The sequence below is a fragment of the Salvelinus fontinalis genome, chromosome 28, assembly GCF_029448725.1.
Source record: "Salvelinus fontinalis isolate EN_2023a chromosome 28, ASM2944872v1, whole genome shotgun sequence".
Classification (NCBI taxonomy): Eukaryota; Metazoa; Chordata; class Actinopteri; order Salmoniformes; family Salmonidae; genus Salvelinus; species Salvelinus fontinalis.
Genome location: NC_074692.1, coordinates 18,484,626 through 18,504,574, shown reverse-complemented (window position 1 = coordinate 18,504,574; position 19,949 = coordinate 18,484,626). Strand labels below are relative to the sequence as shown.

The following is a 19,949-nucleotide window of genomic DNA, read 5'->3' as shown; positions in this document are numbered from 1 at the left end:
TGGATACTGTCTCGATGGGTTCTTGTTGGCCATCGTCAATTACAAATACATCGATGGATTGATGTTTTATACACTTGGCATGGGACGGTTCAATTTGGTAGAAACTAACAAGACAAGCAGGTGAGTTTTTAAGCCGACAGATTTACTAAAACGCTTCGCTCTTGATGGCGGAGAAGACGGTCTTCACGTCAATTGAAGGAGTTTCAGTCGACTTACCTGTGACGTCTGCCGCCATCAGCCTCTCTGCTCTGATGACCTTCACCTGGACCATACCCACATCCTTCAGGTTGTGGAACGACCTCAGCACACTCTGCAGGATAGAGGTCAGAGGTCAGGGGCGAAGAGCACACTGAGTACATTAAGCTTAGGGTAACCCTTTTTGAGTTCAGCAATTCACCACGGACATTCAAACGGTCACGTGGAGTCGAACCGGCAAAATGTCCTTTTATTGTCAAGGCAGTCAACGTCCCCCCCCCCCCTCTGTCTCTTTTTACATTTATTTTGACACACACGTGTCAGAATAATATCATTACCTTCTCTATTTTGTGTGAACAGAGCGAGATACAGAGCGAACGAAAGAGCAAGAGAAAGAGCGAGAGGGAAGCACCCCTTTTACTGATAATAGAGATATTGCAGAGCTCAGTCACTCCCACTGAGGTATGACTGGTACTCAGGCAGTGATGTGAAAGTTACTGGGCACCATCACTTATTTACTGGCCATACTGGTACAAACACACACACACACACACACACACACACACACACACACACACACACACACACACACACACACACACACACACACACACACACACACACACACACACACACACACACACACACACACACACACACACACACACACACACACACACACACACACACACACACACACACAGACACAGACACAGGCAGACAGAGAAAAACACCTCCACTCTCTCTGTGACCTTTTCCACACTCAATGAAAACACATATCTCCATGTTAGCACCAGCATCATTGTCACTTCACACAGGTCAGACAGGCAGGCAGCACAGATAAAGCAGAGAGCTGAGGAGGTCAATGTGTGTGTGTCACGGCATAAGCATTCGCACAAACACACACAAACTGACACACACACACACACACACACACAAAGACATGCACTGAGGCCGTACTGAGAGACGTGCTGGCTTGTCTTAAAAGCAGTGAAAACGCACTTCACTTCAATTTATTTCTCTCTCTGGCAATAACCCCTTACATACCCAGAGGAGTAATTATAATTTACATTTTCGAGTCAGGGCCAGGCTACAGACTTAATTTATTATAAACTCTATCAGCCTCTGCCTGTTTCCAGCGATATTATTGTTGAAAAGCCTTCGAAAAAAGATGAGAGGGGAGGAAGGAGAGGGAGAAAAAAAAAACCTTTCCACATAAGTTTAATACATGATTTCTCTGAAGATATGACAGCTTGTTATTTGTGATTATTGGGGATGGCCTAAAAGAGAGAGAGAAAGAGAAAAAAAACATGGCTGATTTGTGAAGCCGGAACATTTCCATAGCAGAGGAATTTCTGATTTGCGTGGCTGCCTTTTCAGGCCCACTCAATAGACAGGCAGATAGATTGAAAAGCTCAGGAGATGAGGCCTCTTTATTTTTTTAATGAAAGGCTGTAGAATATATTTTCTCACCCTCCATCCTCCCAGATACCAAGCTGACGAGGCTCTCTCTCTCTATATCTGGGTTCAGCCTAGCCCCATTACTGAAGAGGATCCACCCCCCACCCCCCCCCCCCCCCCCCCCCACCCCTCAACCTCCTACCCGCCAGCAGGGATTGGCTGGGGAGGTGGGGTAGAGGGGGGGGTGGTAGCATGTGGCGAGGGTGAGTAAGGGGGAGGAGGGGATGGTAATATGGCGGGGCCCCGGCTTGACTGACAGCTTGTCACCGTGACGTCTTATTCCATCTCTGTTGTGGTGAAAATGAATGTCAGCGCGTCGGGCCTTATGACTCGCTGTCATCTCGGAGGAGCCTCACCTTTTATCAACGCTCCAAATAACATTTCATCCCCACCGTCTGCAGGACGGACAATCGGGTCAGGGGACATTAAATCGGATGACTGTGAAATGTCATAATAAAAGTGGAATGCTAACAGCTTCCGCCTCTCTCCGCAGTTCTCTCTACCCCCTTCCTCTCCTCCTAGTTGCCCCCTCGCTGCTATGTGCGTGTTGAGGGTGAGTTATGGGGGTGTAGGGGCTGCAGGAGTGGAGTAGAGTGGAGTGGCACCACTTGAGGAGAGGTCAGTGTGTGTACCCCCAGGCCCATTAAACCCATTAGTCCAGTTCCTCCTCCCCCATTAGTATGCATAAGTCCTGCCCGCTCCCTCTTCTCGCCTCACCTTAATACAGCTGACATACCCAACACACTACAGAGCACCATCACTGGGCTTGGAAGAGGGGGGAAGTAGTGGCCACCATGTTAACATCTGAACACTGGTCGATCAAGACTTATTAAGGCTAAAGAAAATACATACACAGAATGAAATTTTTGCACAGATATATATTGTATCTGTATATTGTATCTGTATCTTGGTAGTGTATCTGTATATTGGTAGTATATCTGTATCTTGGTAGTGTATCTGTATCTTGGTAGTGTATTTGTATCTTGGTAGTGTATCTGTATCTTGGTAGTGTATTTGTATATTGGTAGTGTATTTGTATCTTGGTAGTGTATCTGTATCTTGGTAGTATATCTGTATCTTGGTAGTGTATCTGTATCTTGGTAGTGTATCTGTATCTTGGTAGTGTATCTGTATCTTGGTAGTATATCTGTATCTTGGTAGTGTATCTGTATGGTGATATTGTATCTGTATCTTGGTAGTGTATTTGTATCTTGGTAGTATATCTGTATCTCGGTAGTGTATCTGTATCTCGGTAGTGTATCTGTATGGTGATATTGTATCTGTATCTTGGTAGTATATCTGTATCTTGGTAGTATATCTGTATCTCGGTAGTGTATCTGTATGGTGATATTGTATCTGTATCTTGGTAGTATATCTGTATCTTGGTAGTATATCTGTATCTTGGTAGTGTATCTGTATCTTGGTAGTATATCTGTATCTTGGTAGTGTATCTGTATCTTGGTAGTATATCTGTATCTTGGTAGTATATCTGTATCTTGGTAGTGTATCTGTATCTTGGTAGTGTATCTGTATCTTGGTAGTATATCTGTATGGTGATATTGTATCTGTATCTTGGTAGTATATCTGTATCTTGGTAGTGTATCTGTATCTTGGTAGTGTATCTGTATCTCGGTAGTGTATCTGTATGGTGATATTGTATCTGTATCTTGGTAGTATATCTGTATCTTGGTAGTGTATCTGTATCTTGGTAGTATATCTGTATCTTGGTAGTGTATCTGTATCTTGGTAGTATATCTGTATCTTGGTAGTATATCTGTATCTCGGTAGTGTATCTGTATCTCGGTAGTGTATCTGTATGGTGATATTGTATCTGTATCTTGGTAGTATATCTGTATCTTGGTAGTGTATCTGTATCTTGGTAGTATATCTGTATCTTGGTAGTGTATCTGTATCTTGGTAGTATATCTGTATCTTGGTAGTGTATCTGTATCTTGGTAGTGTATCTGTATCTCGGTAGTATATCTGTATCTTGGTAGTATATCTGTATCTTGGTAGTGTATCTGTATCTTGGTAGTGTATCTGTATGGTGATATTGTATCTGTATCTTGGTAGTATATCTGTATCTTGGTAGTGTATCTGTATCTTGGTAGTATATCTGTATCTTGGTAGTGTATCTGTATGGTGATATTGTATCTGTATCTTGGTAGTATATCTGTATCTTGGTAGTGTATCTGTATCTTGGTAGTGTATCTGTATCTTGGTAGTGTATTTGTATCTTGGTAGTGTATCTGTATCTTGGTAGTGTATCTGTATCTTGGTAGTGTATCTGTATCTTGGTAGTGTATCTGTATCTTGGTAGTATATCTGTATCTTGGTAGTGTATCTGTATGGTGATATTGTATTTGTATCTTGGTAGTGTATCTGTATCTTGGTAGTGTATCTGTATCTTGGTAGTGTATCTGTATCTTGGTAGTGTATCTGTATCTTGGTAGTATATCTGTATCTCGGTAGTGTATCTGTATGGTGATATTGTATCTGTATCTTGGTAGTATATCTGTATCTTGGTAGTATATCTGTATCTTGGTAGTGTATCTGTATCTTGGTAGTATATCTGTATCTTGGTAGTATATCTGTATCTCGGTAGTGTATCTGTATGGTGATATTGTATCTGTATCTTGGTAGTATATCTGTATCTTGGTAGTATATCTGTATCTTGGTAGTGTATCTGTATCTTGGTAGTATATCTGTATCTTGGTAGTGTATCTGTATGGTGATATTGTATCTGTATCTTGGTAGTGTATTTGTATCTTGGTAGTGTATCTGTATCTTGGTAGTGTATCTGTATCTTGGTAGTGTATTTGTATCTTGGTAGTATATCTGTATCTTGGTAGTGTATCTGTATGGTGATATTGTATCTGTATCTTGGTAGTGTATTTGTATCTTGGTAGTGTATTTGTATCTTGGTAGTGTATCTGTATCTTGGTAGTGTATCTGTATCTTGGTAGTGTATTTGTATCTTGGTAGTGTATTTGTATCTTGGTAGTGTATCTGTATCTTGGTAGTGTATTTGTATCTTGGTAGTGTATCTGTATCTTGGTAGTGTATCTGTATCTTGGTAGTGTATCTGTATTGTGATAGTGTTTCTGTATGTTTATAGGGTATCTGTATCTTGATAGTGTATCTGTATCTTGATAGTGTATATGTATCTATCAACATGCATATACACTATCAAGGTACATATACACTATTACCATACATATACACTATTACCATACATATACACTATCAAGGTACATATACACTATCAAGATACCTATACACTATTACCATACAGATACACTATTACCATACATATACACTATCAAGGTACATATACACTATCAAGATACCTATACACTATCAAGATACCTATACACTATTACCATACAGATACACTATCAAGATACAGATACAATGAATTGAATGCAACCAACACATGCACTGCATACACAGCGTTCTACAGTAAACCCTCCACATTTCTCATCGTGGTAGAATAGCTAGAGAGACAGCAGTCTGTCAGTCCATTGGGCAGTACCGGGCACAATAGACACAATAAGAGCCAAACCTATTACATGGAGGAAATACCACACCTAACATCTACAAGCCCACCCATGTCCCTCCACTGTTCATCAAAACATACGAATGGTTATGAAATCCTAGGCCCAGAGTATAATAGAGACATATAGGATGGGGAAAATGGTCTGTGAGAAGCCCAACATCTCCAGAACCCACTCTCAGGTGTGCATTATCAGTTGTCTTCAATGGCGGCAGATTAGGGAAGGGGAAACGCCTGCGATACACGCTTACCTCGGAGAGCTAACGGGCTCACGTCTACATCCTGTTCCCACATGCTATTAAAACCAGGGACTTAACGTGGACGGTGGGGGCGGAGAGTGGGGAGGTTCAATAGCCCGGCCCTGTGCCCCTCCCTCCTCTCCTCTCCTCTAGCAGCCAGATGAAAGCTGAAAGTCATCTGATACGTCAGCGGTGCGTTAATGATGCCGGGCCGGGCCGGTGGTGAGAAGCCGGGGAACGGAGGAAGGATTGAATTGCGTTTGTTCCTCACCTATACCTTTTTAAGGAGCCAGCATATGTGCTTCAAAGCCCAGGCGCTATGACGATGACAATGCATGGCACTTGTAACTCCCACCGACAACCCCCTTCCGTAAGTCGTTTATTGGTTAGTTGATGGGGGGGTAATGGCGCAGGTTAGCTGGTGTGTTAGGGAGGTTGCAGTGATTAGCACTAGCGGGTGCTTTGTACGGCCGTCTGCTAGACAGCTGATTCCATACTGATGATATGAGGGAAGACATTCGCCTGAGCAATGCTTCGCACACACCTCCTTACGCATACACATATTCACGAACACATGCACACACACACCCGAGACACACACACACACACACACACATTCAGACGAATCTGCTTTGGAGAGTATTGTACAGCATTAGTAGCGACACTTGCTGTTATCGGTCTGCCTTGATAAGGTACATCTTTATTAAATTCTCTCATTGAAAGGGCATCAGTCAGGGGAAGAGGAATAAGCTAATGACGGCAGTCCTCTTCAAACCAAACCATACCACACTCTCCCCCACCGACTCACCTCCCCATCCCTCCATCTCCACTTGCTGCTAGTCGGCTTGCCAGTGGGGTCGTCGGTGGGAGACAGAGAGCATAGCCGGCACAGAGAGACCAAGAGCGAGCGAGAAAACGAAGGAGAGAAGATGGGGGGGGGGAAATGTCTCTCCTTTACAGAACAGAAAAAGGGGGGCGGCAGTTGTGAAAGGTGAAATAGCTTTTTCTTTTCATTTTGCACGCCTACCCCTTCCAGCGCAACCCTTACCCCTTACCTCTCGCTCCCTATTACACACCCACACCCACACATTCCCCTCCCCGCCCTTGCTCTAAGTGTGTTTAGGAAGAGATTCGCGTCCGCCGCCTGTCTCGGTCCTAGAGCTCCCCCCTCTGAGCATGGGACGCCACTGCAGCGTGGGGAGTGCTCTCGTGGCCAGCCAATGAGGTGCTAGCGTGGTATGTAGGTCACGCGTCCGTGGTTGGCCTGTGGAGCGCTCACTGGAGCTCACCCAGATCAAACACACAACCCAGCAGGACTCTAAACTTAAATTAGAGCACAGTTTACACACAAACACACACACACACACACACACACACACACATAATCAAATTCCCACATACAAACAAATGAAGTAGGTTGCTAGAATATGGTGCAACTACAGAGAAACAAAACACACACACAGCGTGATAGAGGAATGAGCATTTCCTGTCTTAATGAAGGAGCACGGCACAGCGCTGGGACGTATGCTGAGACTCCTCCAGGCCTCAATCTGCATTATCAGCGTGTTACGCAACTGCCATCAGACAACATACTGTTGATATGTGACGAGTGTTCCCTGTCAGGGCTGTCAATGCGTGAGCTGCAATGCCCAGGTTGTGTGTGTGTGTGTGTGTGTGTGTGTGCGCGCGAGAGCGTGTGCATGCGTGTCTTTGTGCTGGGCCGATGGCTGAGAGTGACAGCAAGTGAAGGGTTAACAGCGCTAAGACAAAGGCACAGGCGGAGTGTATTGTGCTGTGTGGAGGGCCTCAGGAACACAGGGGGCCTAGGACTCCTCAGAGAGACACCAAGCCTTTTTCAGCTAACAGGCACACACACACAGACGCGGACACACAGGCATGCAAACAGTAACACACTAGCAGACACCACAGATCCTTTAAAATATTCAAAAATAATCATATTCACACCCACTCACATTATGGTATGAAAACACACACTAATGGAGAGAGGGGAGGGATTCACGGCAGCTTCAGTTTCAATAGAACCTGTCAGAGTAGGTCTTCTCTCTTAACCTCTCAACCCCCTCTTTTCTTTCTCTTCTCTGTACCCCATCCTCTCATCTACGGTCCCCTCCCCTCTTTCAGCAGTAGTTACCAGGTCAAAGCCCAGCCAGGTCACTCGAGATCCAAAGCGATATTTGACATTCGTTCAGGTCGCCAGGACGTCGGGGGATTTTTTCAAAACCAGCCACTAGGGGCAACGGTGAGCGCCATCCCCATTAAGTAGGCTTGCAGCTTGCTAGGGTGTTATGGATGGGGATGGCGGATGGGCGTCAGCCGCGACCCCGGCTCCAAGGGTTGCGTGTTCAATCCCAGTGGTAGCCACAAATGTGTTTCTATTGTTACATACACTGGGAGTGGCAGGTAGCCTAGTGGTTGGAGCGTTGGGCCAGTAACCAAAAAGTTGCTAGATCAAATGCCCGAGCTGACAAGGTAAACAAATCTGTGGTTCTGCCCCTGAACAAGGCAGTTTAACCCACTGTTCCTAGGCTGTCATTGTAAATAAGAATTTGTTCTTAACTGACTTGCCTAGTTAAATAAAGATAAAATAAATAGGTGTATTGAAATGTGTTTTTACTGTTACATACACTGGACAGGTGCATCAGAATGACGCCCTGGTTGGAAATGTGATCCAATGAAAAGAAGTTGTGACAAAGTGTTGTTGCTTGATGTCTTCACACGAGGGAGCAGGAGAGACCTAGAGCCTGAGTCTTGTCACTTAGGTTCTCTTCCATGAAGGTCACCTACTGACACACGCACACACGCACACACACACAAGCTCACATATCTCTGTAGTATCTGGTGTCTCTCGTGTGGGTCATCCAGAATATTGACCGACAGGTCCGAGATGGACACTGCTGCAGCCCCCGTGAGTGTGACCAGCAGCACCAGCATGCCCTCGCCCTCCTCCAGCGGTACGTCCAACTTATGAGTGTGCTCTTTACTCAGCGGCGACAGGTCAATCAAACACCTGAAACACACACACGTTTTAATTACAGATATACAGGTATATAGACTCTGACATTGAGAGGAATAGGGTGGGGATGATAGTGAGAAAGAGTGAGACAAGTGGGTGAAAGCAGGAGAAAGTGGGGAAGAGAAAGAGCGAGTCGACAGGTCTCAATAACCACTGTGCTTTTACTGTAGTCTGCCAGTCATTTGTAAATATGTTGCATGGTTATGGCACAGGGTTGCATTGTTCAGTCCAATTCACCAAGAGACCGGGAGAGAGAGAGACCGAGCGAGACAGAGAGAGAGAGAGAGACCGAGCGAGACAGAGAGAGAGAGAGAGGGAGAGAGAGGTTGAGAGAGAGAGAGAGGTTGAGAGAGAGAGAGACCGAGAGAGACCGAGCGAGACAGAGAGAGAGAGAGAGAGAGAGAGAGAGAGAGAGAGGGAGGGAGGGAGAGAGAGAGAGAGAGAGAGAGAGCGAGAGAGAGAGAGAGAGGCTGAGACAGGGGAGATTTTTTTAGTTTTCCAGTGAGTCAGTGGTGCAATGGGAAGCAGGCAAGCACACTGGTGCTCAATGTGTGTGCGTGCGTGTGTTAATGAATCTGTCAGTAGGTCCTGGACAGAGGGGTGACGTGGACATCAGTGGGCCTGGAACATGACTCAACCAGATGGGTATTTAAGAAGGGGGAAATAGTCAATTACAAGCAAGGACCAGTGGACACTAGCTCTCCAGGAAGAGGTATGGAGAAATGCAAAACGACCTCCTCCAATCTCCTCTCCTAGCTATTAGTCTCCTGTCTTAGTGGGGACTTGTCAAACACACGTTCGCGCACACACGCACATGTAGCGAACGTGAGTCGGGCTAACGGTTTAGCGAACTCAAAAGCAGTGTCACCCTCGGCCGAAGAGGGAATAGAGCATTCTAACAAAGACAGGAGGGAGACTAGTGGTGTTGTTGAAAAATGAACAAAAGAAAGTGTGTGTGTGCACGGGAGAGGCCCACCTGCCCATGAAGTCGTCCTTCTTGCCTGCGTCTTTGTCCCAGACGGTGATGTCGATGAAGCCCCCCTGCTCCTCATACAGATGGAAGTCAAACTGCTCTCTCCACTGGGGGTTCAAAGTCTTGGGTATCGTCTGCCGAGTGGAGCACACAAAAAGAGGGATATGTGCGCAGCAAATTTGCAATCGGAATTTTAACACCCACAGGTTTTAAATGTAACACTTTCTTAGAAATGATATGTGACCATCACAAATAGTGTTAATAAACTAACACAACCAAGAGTGTTGGGTCCCTAACACCATGGGTGTTGCAAATTCTGATGTCAATGAACACTTTATTATAGCTTGTGCTGTTACCCTTTCTCAGTGTTAGGGAATTAACGCGTGGTGTTACAGTAACTTGTTTTGGGGTGTTGTTTTAACACTGTAGGGTGTAAAGCCGTATTTTCATATTAATTTCCCAGGATGCCTTTTGAATGAATTTACCACCCCAGTACCACCCATGACTGTGTTTGCGTAGCGTGTAAAAATCATCTGTCCTCGGTTGCAACACTTACTACCGAGTTCCAAACTGCCTCTGGAAGCACAATAACTGTTCGTCAGGAGCTTCATGACATGGGTTTCCTGGAGTGATGAATCACACTTCACCATCTGGCAGTCTGACGGACGAATCTGGGTTTAGCAGATGCCAGGAGAACTCTACCTGCCACAATACATAGTGCCAACTAAAGTTTGGTAGAGGAGGATTAATGGTCTGGAGCTGTTTTTCATGGTTCGGGCTAGGCCCCTTCATTCCAGTGTAGGGAAATCTTAACGCTACAGCATACAATGACATTCTAGATGATTCTTGTGCTTCCAACTTTGTAGCAACAATTTGGGGAAGGCCCTTTCCTGTTTCAGCATGACAATTCCCCCGTGCACAAAGCGAGGTCCCTACAGAAATGGTTTGTCGAGAACAGTGTGGAAGAACTTGACTGGCCTCCACTGAGCCCTGACCTCAATCCTATCGGGGTTGGGATGAATTGGAACGCCCACTGCGAGCCAGGCCTAATCGCCCAACATCAGTGCCCGACCTCACTAATGTTCTTGTGGCTGAATGGAAGCAAGTCCCCGCAGCAATGTTCCAGCATCTAGTGGAAAGCCTTCCCAGAAGAGTGGAGGCTGTTATAGCAGCTAGGGGGAAGCCAACTCCATATTAATGCCCATGATTTTGGAATGAGATGTTCGACGAGTAGGTGTCCACATCCGTTTGGTCATGTATTGTAATGCTAAAGTAACAATTGGCTAGGAAATGGGTTGGAAGGTCCAGTACGTGAGGGCTGGTGTAGGTACCTTGCTCTTGTATTTCTGATGGCCCAGTCTGAATTTGACGTAGGGGTCACTGAAGCCGTTGGCGTCCATAGGCTGGAGGTCGCGAGCCTCAATCAGACTGATGCTCACTATACCTCTCCACAGCTGAGCTTTCCTGTGGACATCTGACAACCGCATACTTGAATGCAGCTGCTGCGTACACACACACACACACACACACACACACACACACACACACACACACACACACACACACACACACACACACACACACACACACACACACACACACACAAGCATGCAAACAGAAACAGACAGTCAAATCCCAGTATTCTATCTGTAGACACACAGCAACACATATGACAGCCATGAAGACCATACAAAGAGATGGAGGCAATGGAATAAACACACAGTCCAAACACAGAACCATTGGAGTCAACTTCTGGTTCAGAGCTCGCCCATTATGCTGTGGATCACTCCTGTACATTGTAATAGAGATACTGTACCTGATCTGGGTTCAGATCCCACCCCTGACGCTTCTACTGTCCACTCTAGAGGCTTTTACGACCCAGCCTACACAGTCACAACCTAACAATGGACATCTCTGTGTTTTCACCTGGACCTGTGTTGGTAAAGTGTCTCACAGTTGGAGTGCTGATCTAGGATCAGTTTAGCTTTTCAGATCATAAAGAATAAGACTATGGACAGGGGTGGGGGCTAATTATAGACCAGCACTCTTACTGTGAGATGCTTTATGAACACAGGCCCCGGTCTATGAGTCTTTGAGTGACAGCAGTAGAATATAATAAAACCCATTGAGCTGTACCACTGACAGCATGTATTCTGATTGATGCTCCTCCCCCTCAGTTTAAAACCCATTTTCGAACCGTTTCCTAATCGCTTACAGGCTAATTTAACCTCGGCAGGAGTCACACATCTATTGCTCGCTTGTGCGGGGAGAGAAAAAACACAAAAATAAAGCCAGTCGGTACTTATTTGTCAAACAAACACATCTCTATGAGTTATCTCACTGTCTCCCTGCCTCATTTGGAGGGGCCTCATTAGCATATCTTTTGTTTGGAGTGAATTTCATTAAACTGTGAACAAACCCTGGCGCACAAGCAGCAGCGCTTTGATGTGGAGACGAGGCCTATTCATTTCCATTCTCCAGACATGAAACAATGAGAGCCGGGCTCTGTGTGATACTACCAGCCATACCCGCACTTCTGTACAGTCAGTCCAGGTAACCTACTACACTATGTTGTAATGCTAATGGTGAAGGATAACGCGCTATGCTAGCTAACTCCTCTTCCGGTGAAAAGCCTAATTGGGAGGCCGCGTTATTGTATTGTTGCTACATATCGCTCGTTATGTAAAAACCCATGGCCCGATTTGGATTAGGAATGAACAGATTCAACACCCCACGCCCAAAGTAGAGCAGGGAAAATATGAGGGTAAGTGTCGGGTTGAAATCCCTTATTGAAAATAACAATCACTTTAGGAGCTGATATAGTCTAAAACGAAAGCCCTGTGTGATTGAACTCTTCAACTTATGTGATAACGAAGAGGCATGAGCTGGCTTTTCTGGACTTGAAGGGAAGCTGATGTCAACTATTTTAGTGTTATAATTATGCCACGGTGGTTCGTGCATTGTTTGCATGTGTTGAGTCCAGCACTATTCTGGCTTGATTAAAGACGAGAGGATGTATAAATAACTGTGGAGGGAGGGAGGCAGACACACAGGAGAAGTAGGGCTTGGTGGGGAAGTGCAGCAGTTAGTTAGCGCTGGAGATAATTCCCGAGTCACAGGCGGGATGGCCCAGTTTGGAGCTTCAAAGGTTTGGTTTTGGGGGGGAAGCACTACAGCAGAATGTCCGCACCACTCCAACCAGAGACACACTCAAACGATGTTACTGTCTCTCGATATCAACTCAAACCAACTTTTACTCAACTGTACTCGACTGTACTCGACTACACGCCTTCCGATCGAGAATGCTGCTCTCAGAAACATAGACAAATGTGGGAAGTTGTTTGTCATCAAGAGTCCATCCATGGGGTTTGGTTTCAAATGAGACAGAGACATAAAGCCTACTGGTTTTGAGCTCCCAAGGGCTTTTATGATGCAGAGGGACAAACAGGATACAGAACATGAATAGCCAATGGCTACATATACACGTGCCACATGCATAGGCCAATGTAAAGGAGAAGCAGCCCCGGGACCAGCATTCCTTCTGTAGTAAGGAAATAATAGAGAGCAAAGATGAAGAGCATAGGTTAAAGGGTCAATCTTCTAGGCATGATGGGAAATCAAAAGGGTATTCACAGGGTGGATGTCCTCATGAGGTAAAAGGGTCTCGTCTCAGACCTAGCTCAATAGCAAGTAAACCTCCAACACACTTTGACACACCTCTAAAACTATCCCTCCATCCAAAAGGTGCTCTCTCACTCTCTCTCATCACAAGTTCCTTCTCTGAACCTCCTCTTGTCCCTTTCTCCTAAAGAAACATGTATATATTTTTTCTCAGGACTATCTACAATCTTCAAACTAAGACCATTAAGGGCCAGACATTTCTTGGCTTCAGTTTGGGCCTGAAGTTGAGCCTGGTGAGCCTCTGTAAAGAGACTGAACTGCTGCCTCAGTCACATTGGCCACTTAACAATGTGAGAGGTATAGAGATGACAGGGGAGAAAGAGTCACTTTATTGTCTCACCCATCAGCTGCAATACACTAGTCTGGCTAATACCAAACTCAAAGTCCCGTGGAGGCTGGTGGGAGGAGCTGTGGGAGGACAGCCTCATTGTAATGTCTGGAATGGACTTAATGGAACAGAGTCAAACATGTGGTTTCCATGTGTTTGATACCGTTCCATTTATTCCATTCCGGCCATTACAATGAGCCCCTCCTCCTATAGCTACTCCCACCAGCCTCCTCTGCTGGAAAGGCTGTTTTGACATTGTTCGTTCCATTACAACTGTTGGATTTTCAAATCCAAACAGCTTTCTACCCCCCCGGAAAAAAAATATATAATTTGAGGGAACCAATCAATGTTTCTGCTAAATATTCGGAGCGAGTATTGCACTAACAAACGTCCTCCTTTCCAACCCAGTGAGTCACAGTGCTTCCTTGCTGGTTGTATCAGTCTGACTAGCAAAACACTGGACTTGCTCAAGTAGGGTCTTGGCAAACTGCTTTCAAGTGCCACACTCCATAACTTAACAATTATAACTTACAACCCTGATTAGTTACTATATATACTTAAAATAGTATCTATTTTTATATTTCAGGCACAAAGAATATGAAATCACGGTCTAAACATTCAACTATAGTTTCAGGATTGATTCTTGGCTGTAACCTTAAAGACTGGTGCCCAAATCCCAATTTGAGGTTACTATGTTACAATGGCTACATTTTCACACCATTCTTTAGCTTCTGGTCACTATAAAGAGACAACGAATTCAGTCAAAGTACAGAAGACCCCATCTGGACTTTTTATATATTTGACCTTTATTTAACGAGGCAAGTCAGTTAAGAACAAATTCTTATTTTCAATTAAGGCCTAGGAACAGTAGGGTTAACTGCCTTGTTCAGGAGCAGAATGACAGATTTTTCCCTTGTCAGCTCAGGGATTCGATCTTGCAACCTTTCAGTTACAAGTCCAACCCTCTAACCACTAGGCTACCTGCCGCCCCTAACCACTAGGCTGCCTGCCGCCCCTAACCACTAGGCTGCCTGCCGCCCCTAACCACTAGGCTGCCTGCCGCCCCTAACCACTAGGCTACCTGGCGCCCCTAACCACTAGGCTGCCTGCCGCCCCTAACCACTAGGCTGCCTGCCGCCCCTAACCACTAGGCTGCCTGCCGCCCCTAACCACTAGGCTGCCTGCCGCCCCTAACCACTAGGCTGCCTGCCGCCCCTAACCACTAGGCTGCCTGCCGCCCCTAACCACTAGGCTGCCTGCCGCCCCTAACCACTAGGCTGCCTGCCGCCCCTAACCACTAGGCTGCCTGCCGCCACTAACCACTAGGCTGCCTGCCGCCACTAACCACTAGGCTGCCTGCCGACTAACAACAAGCATGCTCTGTACATCCAGTATACCTGCTACTCGTCACTGCTCTCAGTTCCACCTGTCTGTATAATGCAGATTGAGGGAAATAAAACATGATGGAGTGGGAACTGATAAAGGTGACAGGGAGAAGGGGCTGGGTCTCCACCTGAACCCAGGACAGCAGAGGGGTTTGGGTGGGTAGAGTAGGTCGGTAGTTGGTATTAGAGGTAACATGCCATGTATTACCTTATTGGATCGTTTCCAGCTCCTTCTCAAAAGCATGGTCTGTAAATGAGACAAAGCAGTTATCGGACGCTGGAGAGCTTAGAGCTGCAGGGGATCAGAGGTCAGAGGTCAGCCCAGGAGGAGGCAGGGGGAGGAGGACGGTCACAGGCAGCCAAAATAAGCAACACATTCAGTAAGAAGCGCGGCCACCCACAACGGCCCATATATACTGTGCTGCACACACACAGGGGACAGGTATATATGTGTGCTAGCGCACACACACACTGGCAGACAACCCGCAAATACAGTCCCTCATGACTCTCTAAGCCTACGCTTGGCCCTAACGCGTCAATACCTGCAGATCTCAAGGGAATGTGTAAGTGTAACCCGTGTAGAGGAGGTCCTTCAACCATATTGCTTCCACCTTACAGATCTGCAAATATTGAAGGGTTGTTAGGGCCAAATGGATGGTTAGGAAGTGATTTAGGACCGGCTAACACACTCCAGGATTAACCAGTGATGGCGAAAGCATCTGTGTATGTGTGTGTGTGTGTGTGTGTGTATCTGGGCATTCGTTTCTTAGACATTAGTAGTCATTATGTTAAGGTTATTTTCCTGTTTCTGATTACCATGTGGTACAGGATTTTATGAAATGTGAACATATAAATGTGAATTGTCTGTCTAGTTTTGATTGTAGTTTGTCATGGACTTGAATTCAATATTTCATTTTGCCCAGTAGGTGGCGATAGAGAACAACTTCCATACTGTGTCGTGTTGCTGTGACCTTGTGCTCCTTTTCACAGTTTGAGGGATCCAAAAGGATGCTTAACCCAAATACAGTTTATATGTTGTGTCAAATGTGGATTCCGGGAATTATCGAACCAAATAAGGAGCAAAATTAATACATCAGATCAAACAGAATAAAATATTTCCCCCAAGACTCTCCTCTTGTTCTATATCAAACATGCAGGGGTCCAATTAACCAAACAAATAATTGAACATAAATAAATACGACTCTGAAACATTGAGCACGTCCACAGAGGGAAGGATGCACATCATTAGGAGCAATATTACCCAACACTCTTTGAAAATGGCACATAGTTTTTGTTTCTTCTAAAAGCAAATTGTTTGTTGTGCGTGCGTGATCAAATCTTTTTTCTCCAGTAGGTCTACTATGCTGCAAATTCATTTCCACCAGTGGAAAGATGGATTGTATACAGTTCAGCAGCTCATAGAGACTATCTATCATTGGCTCGGTGATGTATTACGGAGCCGTGCAATTGGCTGGGGAGACATTTCCTCTGAGCCAAATGAAGTGAGAATGAAAGGGATTCTTCAGGATTTTACAATTTTTATGTCTTTGTGTCCAGTATGAAGGAAGATGGAGGTAGTTTCTCAAGCCAATGCTAACTAGCGTTAGCACAATGGCTAAAGGTCTATGGTATGTTCTAGCACGCTGGCTGATACCTATAGACTTCCAGCCATTGCGCTAACGCTAGTTAGCATTGGCTTGAGAAACTACCTCTAACTTCATACTTCATACTGGACCGAGGAACTTGAAGCTGTCGACCCACTCCACTACAGCCCGATCAATGTGGACATTTCCTGTACTCCACGATCAGATCCTTTGTCTTGCTGACGCTAAGGGAGATGTTGTTGTCCTGGCACCTCCCTATATACTGTCTCATCATCGTCAGTGACCACTGTCATGTCGTCACAAAAATGAATGACGGTGTTTGAGTCGTGAACGGCCACGCTGTCGTGGGTGAACAGAGAGTACAAGGAAGAGACTAAGCACGCACCCCTGTGGGGCCCCCATGTTAATGGTCCAGTGTGGCGGATATGTTGTTGCCGACCTTCACCTCAGGAAGTTCAGGATCCAGTTGCAGAAGGAGGTGTTCAGTCCCAGGGTCCAGAGCTTAGTGATGAGCTTAAAGGGCACAATGGTGTTGGGATATGTACGCACAGTCACTGTGGGGACGATTTCATCTGAGCACTTATTAATGAAGCCGGAGACTGATGTGGTAAACTCTTCAATGTTATCGGATGAATCCCGGAACATATTCCAGTCTGTCCAAGCGAAACAGCCGTGTAGCTTAGTATCCAATTCATTGGACCACACAGCGTGTCACTGGTACTTCCTGTTTGAGTTTTTACTGGTAAGCAGGAATCAGGAGGATAGAGTTATGGTCAGATTTGCCAAATGGAGGGAGAGGGAGAGCTTTGCATGTGTTTCTGTGTGTGGAGTAAAGGTGAGGTAGAGTTTTTTTGCCTCTAGTTGCACATGTAACATGCTGGTAAAAATAAGGTAAGACAGATTCAGTTTCTTTGCATTAAAATCACAGGCAACTAGGAGAGCCGCCTCTGGATGTGCATGGTCTTGTTTGCTTATGGCCCTATACAGGTCGTTGAGAGTGGTCTTGTGCCAGTATTGTTTTTTTGGAGGTAAATAGACATCTACCAACAAAAAAAACTCTCTTGGTAAATAGTATGGTCTGCAGCTTATCATAAGGTATTCTAACTCAGGCGAGCAAAACCTAGAGACTGCCTTTACATTCGCGCACCAGCTGTGGTTAACAAAGAAACACACACCTCCCCCCCTTAACCTTACCCGAAGTTACCGTTCGGTCTTGACGATGCATAGAAAAAACAGCTAGATGTACAGTACCAGTCAAAAGTTTGGACACATCTACTCATTCCAGGGTATTTCTTTGTTTTTAATATTTTTTTAATTGTAGAATAACAGTGAAGACATCAAACCTATGAAATAACACATATGGAATCATGAAGTAACATAAAAAGTGTTAAACAAATCAAAATATATTTTCTATATGAGATTCTTCAAAGTAGCCACCCTTTGCCTTGATGACAGCTTGCACACCCTTGGCATTCTCTCAACCAGCTTCATGAGGTAGTCACCTGGAATGTATTTCAAGTAACAGGTGTGCCTCGTTAAAAGGTCATTTGTGGAATTTCTTTCCTTCTTAATGCGTTTGAGCCAATCAGTTGTGTTGTGACAAGGTAGGGGTGGTATACAGAATATAGCCTTATTTGGTAAAAGACCAAGTCCATATTATGGCAAGAACAGCTTATATAAGCAAAAAGAAACGACAGTCCATCATTACTTTAAGACATGAAGGTCAGTCAATGCGGAACATTTCAAGAACTCTGAAAGTTTCTTCAAGTGCAGTCTCAAAAACCATCAAGCGCTATGAATAAACTGGCTCTCATGAGGACTGCCACAGGAAAGGAAGACCCAGAGTCATTTGTTTCTCAACAGGACAATGATCCTACACTCCTCCAGGCTGTGTAAGGGCTATTTGACCAAGAAGGAGAGTTATGTAGTGCTGCATCAGATGACCTGGCCTCCACAATCACCCGACCTCAACTCAATTGAGATGGTTTGGGATGAGTTGGACTGCAGAGTGAAGAAAAAGCAGCCAATAAGTGCTCAGCATATGTGGGAACTCCTTCAAGACTGTTGGAAAAGCATTCCTCATGAAGCTAGTTGAGAGAATGCCAAAAGTGTGCAAAGCTGTCATCAAGGCAACGGGTGGCTACTTTGAAGAATCTCAAATATATATTTCATAGTTTTGATGTCATCACTATTATTCTAAAAATAAAGAGAAACCCTTGAATGAGTACGCGTGTCCAAACTGTTGACTGGTACTGTTTATTTCCCATGTCCTTGTTCAGCCACGACGCCGAGAAATATACGATATTACAGTTCTTCAGGATCCGTTGATATGATAGTCTCAAACGGAACTCGTCCAGATCGTTCTCTTGTGATTGTACGTCCGCCAATAGAATGGCGGGTAGAGACGGTTTATTTACTCGCCATCGTAGTCTCGTCAGGGAGACCACTAGTTTGCCTCTCTTGCACCGTCTAATCCTCTTCGGAGCCCCGTGGATTAGGGCCTGGTCCGAAATGAGCAGTATGTCCAATCAAGCTTTATTGAGCCCTTAGGACAGTCTAAGATACTGATGTGGAAACAGACATTTTTCCTTTTCATCCAAATCCTGGCACATTCAGATAAGATATATACATGATTAGTTTGTTGACGAGAGAGAGAGAGAGAGAGAGAGTGAGAGCGAGAGAAAGACATAAAAAATTGCGGACTTACAGCTTCCCTGAAGTCTCCCTCTTTGGGTGACAGTGTGACTGCCAGGTCTAGAGTTCCCAGGTCATGGTCGGGGAACTGGGGGTCCACAAGATCAAGGGTCACATCCAGGTTCCTGAAGTGGCAGAGGGAGGATACAGTGACCCGCACGCACATGCACACACACATGAACACACACACTCCCTAGCAAACCTGTGTGTGTCATGTAAATACAAGTAATTTGCATTTCCATAGAAGTACACTAGAGGGCAGTGGTGCATTGAATAAGTTCCATTGAACCAAGTGTCAAGGAAAATGGGGACACAAATAGGTGATTTGTGGCCTTAAGAGAGAGAGATAAGCAAACAAGGACAACAATTGTGAGTGACAAAGAAAACAAAACCGATGACATGGCTGAGAGACACGGAGACAGAATGTGTTGGAGAACAATAGAGAGAGAGAGAGAGAGAGAGAGAGAGAGAGAGAGAGAAAGAGAGAGAGAGAGAGAGAGAGAGAGAGAGAGAGAGAGAGAGAGAGAGAAAATATGCTTCTGTGTGAGACAGTGCATTATGTTGCAGGAAGGGAAGGAGAAAAGGGAGACGGGGAGGGAGGAGAAAAGGAAGGAAGAGAAGCAGAAGGAGATGGGAGATGGAGAAAGAGAGGGATGAGATGGAGAGAGATGAAGGGAAGGACAAGAAGAAAGACAAGGAGGAGGAGAAAGAGGAGAAGGATGGGTGAAGGAAAGAGAGAGAGCATGAGAGTGAGCACGAAAGAGAGAGAGAGAGCGCGAGAGAGTGCAATCAAATAAGA

General features: G+C 45.3%; 1 protein-coding gene across 4 annotated transcripts in view; it reads right to left on the bottom strand.

Moving 5' to 3' along the window:
- The window catches only part of LOC129826308 (multiple C2 and transmembrane domain-containing protein 1-like), a 143,103-nt gene that overhangs the window by 1,374 nt on the left and 121,780 nt on the right, over nt 1–19,949 (bottom strand). For 2 of the 4 annotated variants that reach the window (XM_055886878.1, XM_055886883.1), the window contains exons 5-10: nt 19,164–19,275; nt 15,061–15,099; nt 10,790–10,960; nt 9,462–9,592; nt 8,293–8,479; nt 1–310 (exon numbers count right to left, since the gene is read on the bottom strand). The exon at nt 1–310 is cut by the window's left edge. In XM_055886878.1, the coding sequence (XP_055742853.1) occupies nt 146–310; nt 8,293–8,479; nt 9,462–9,592; nt 10,790–10,960; nt 15,061–15,099; nt 19,164–19,275 (805 nt within the window). In that variant the 3' untranslated portion in view covers nt 1–145. The remainder of the gene's footprint in view (nt 311–8,292; nt 8,480–9,461; nt 9,593–10,789; nt 10,961–15,060; nt 15,100–19,163; nt 19,276–19,949) is intronic. The other 2 variants (XM_055886879.1, XM_055886882.1) reach the window with 2 other exon arrangements.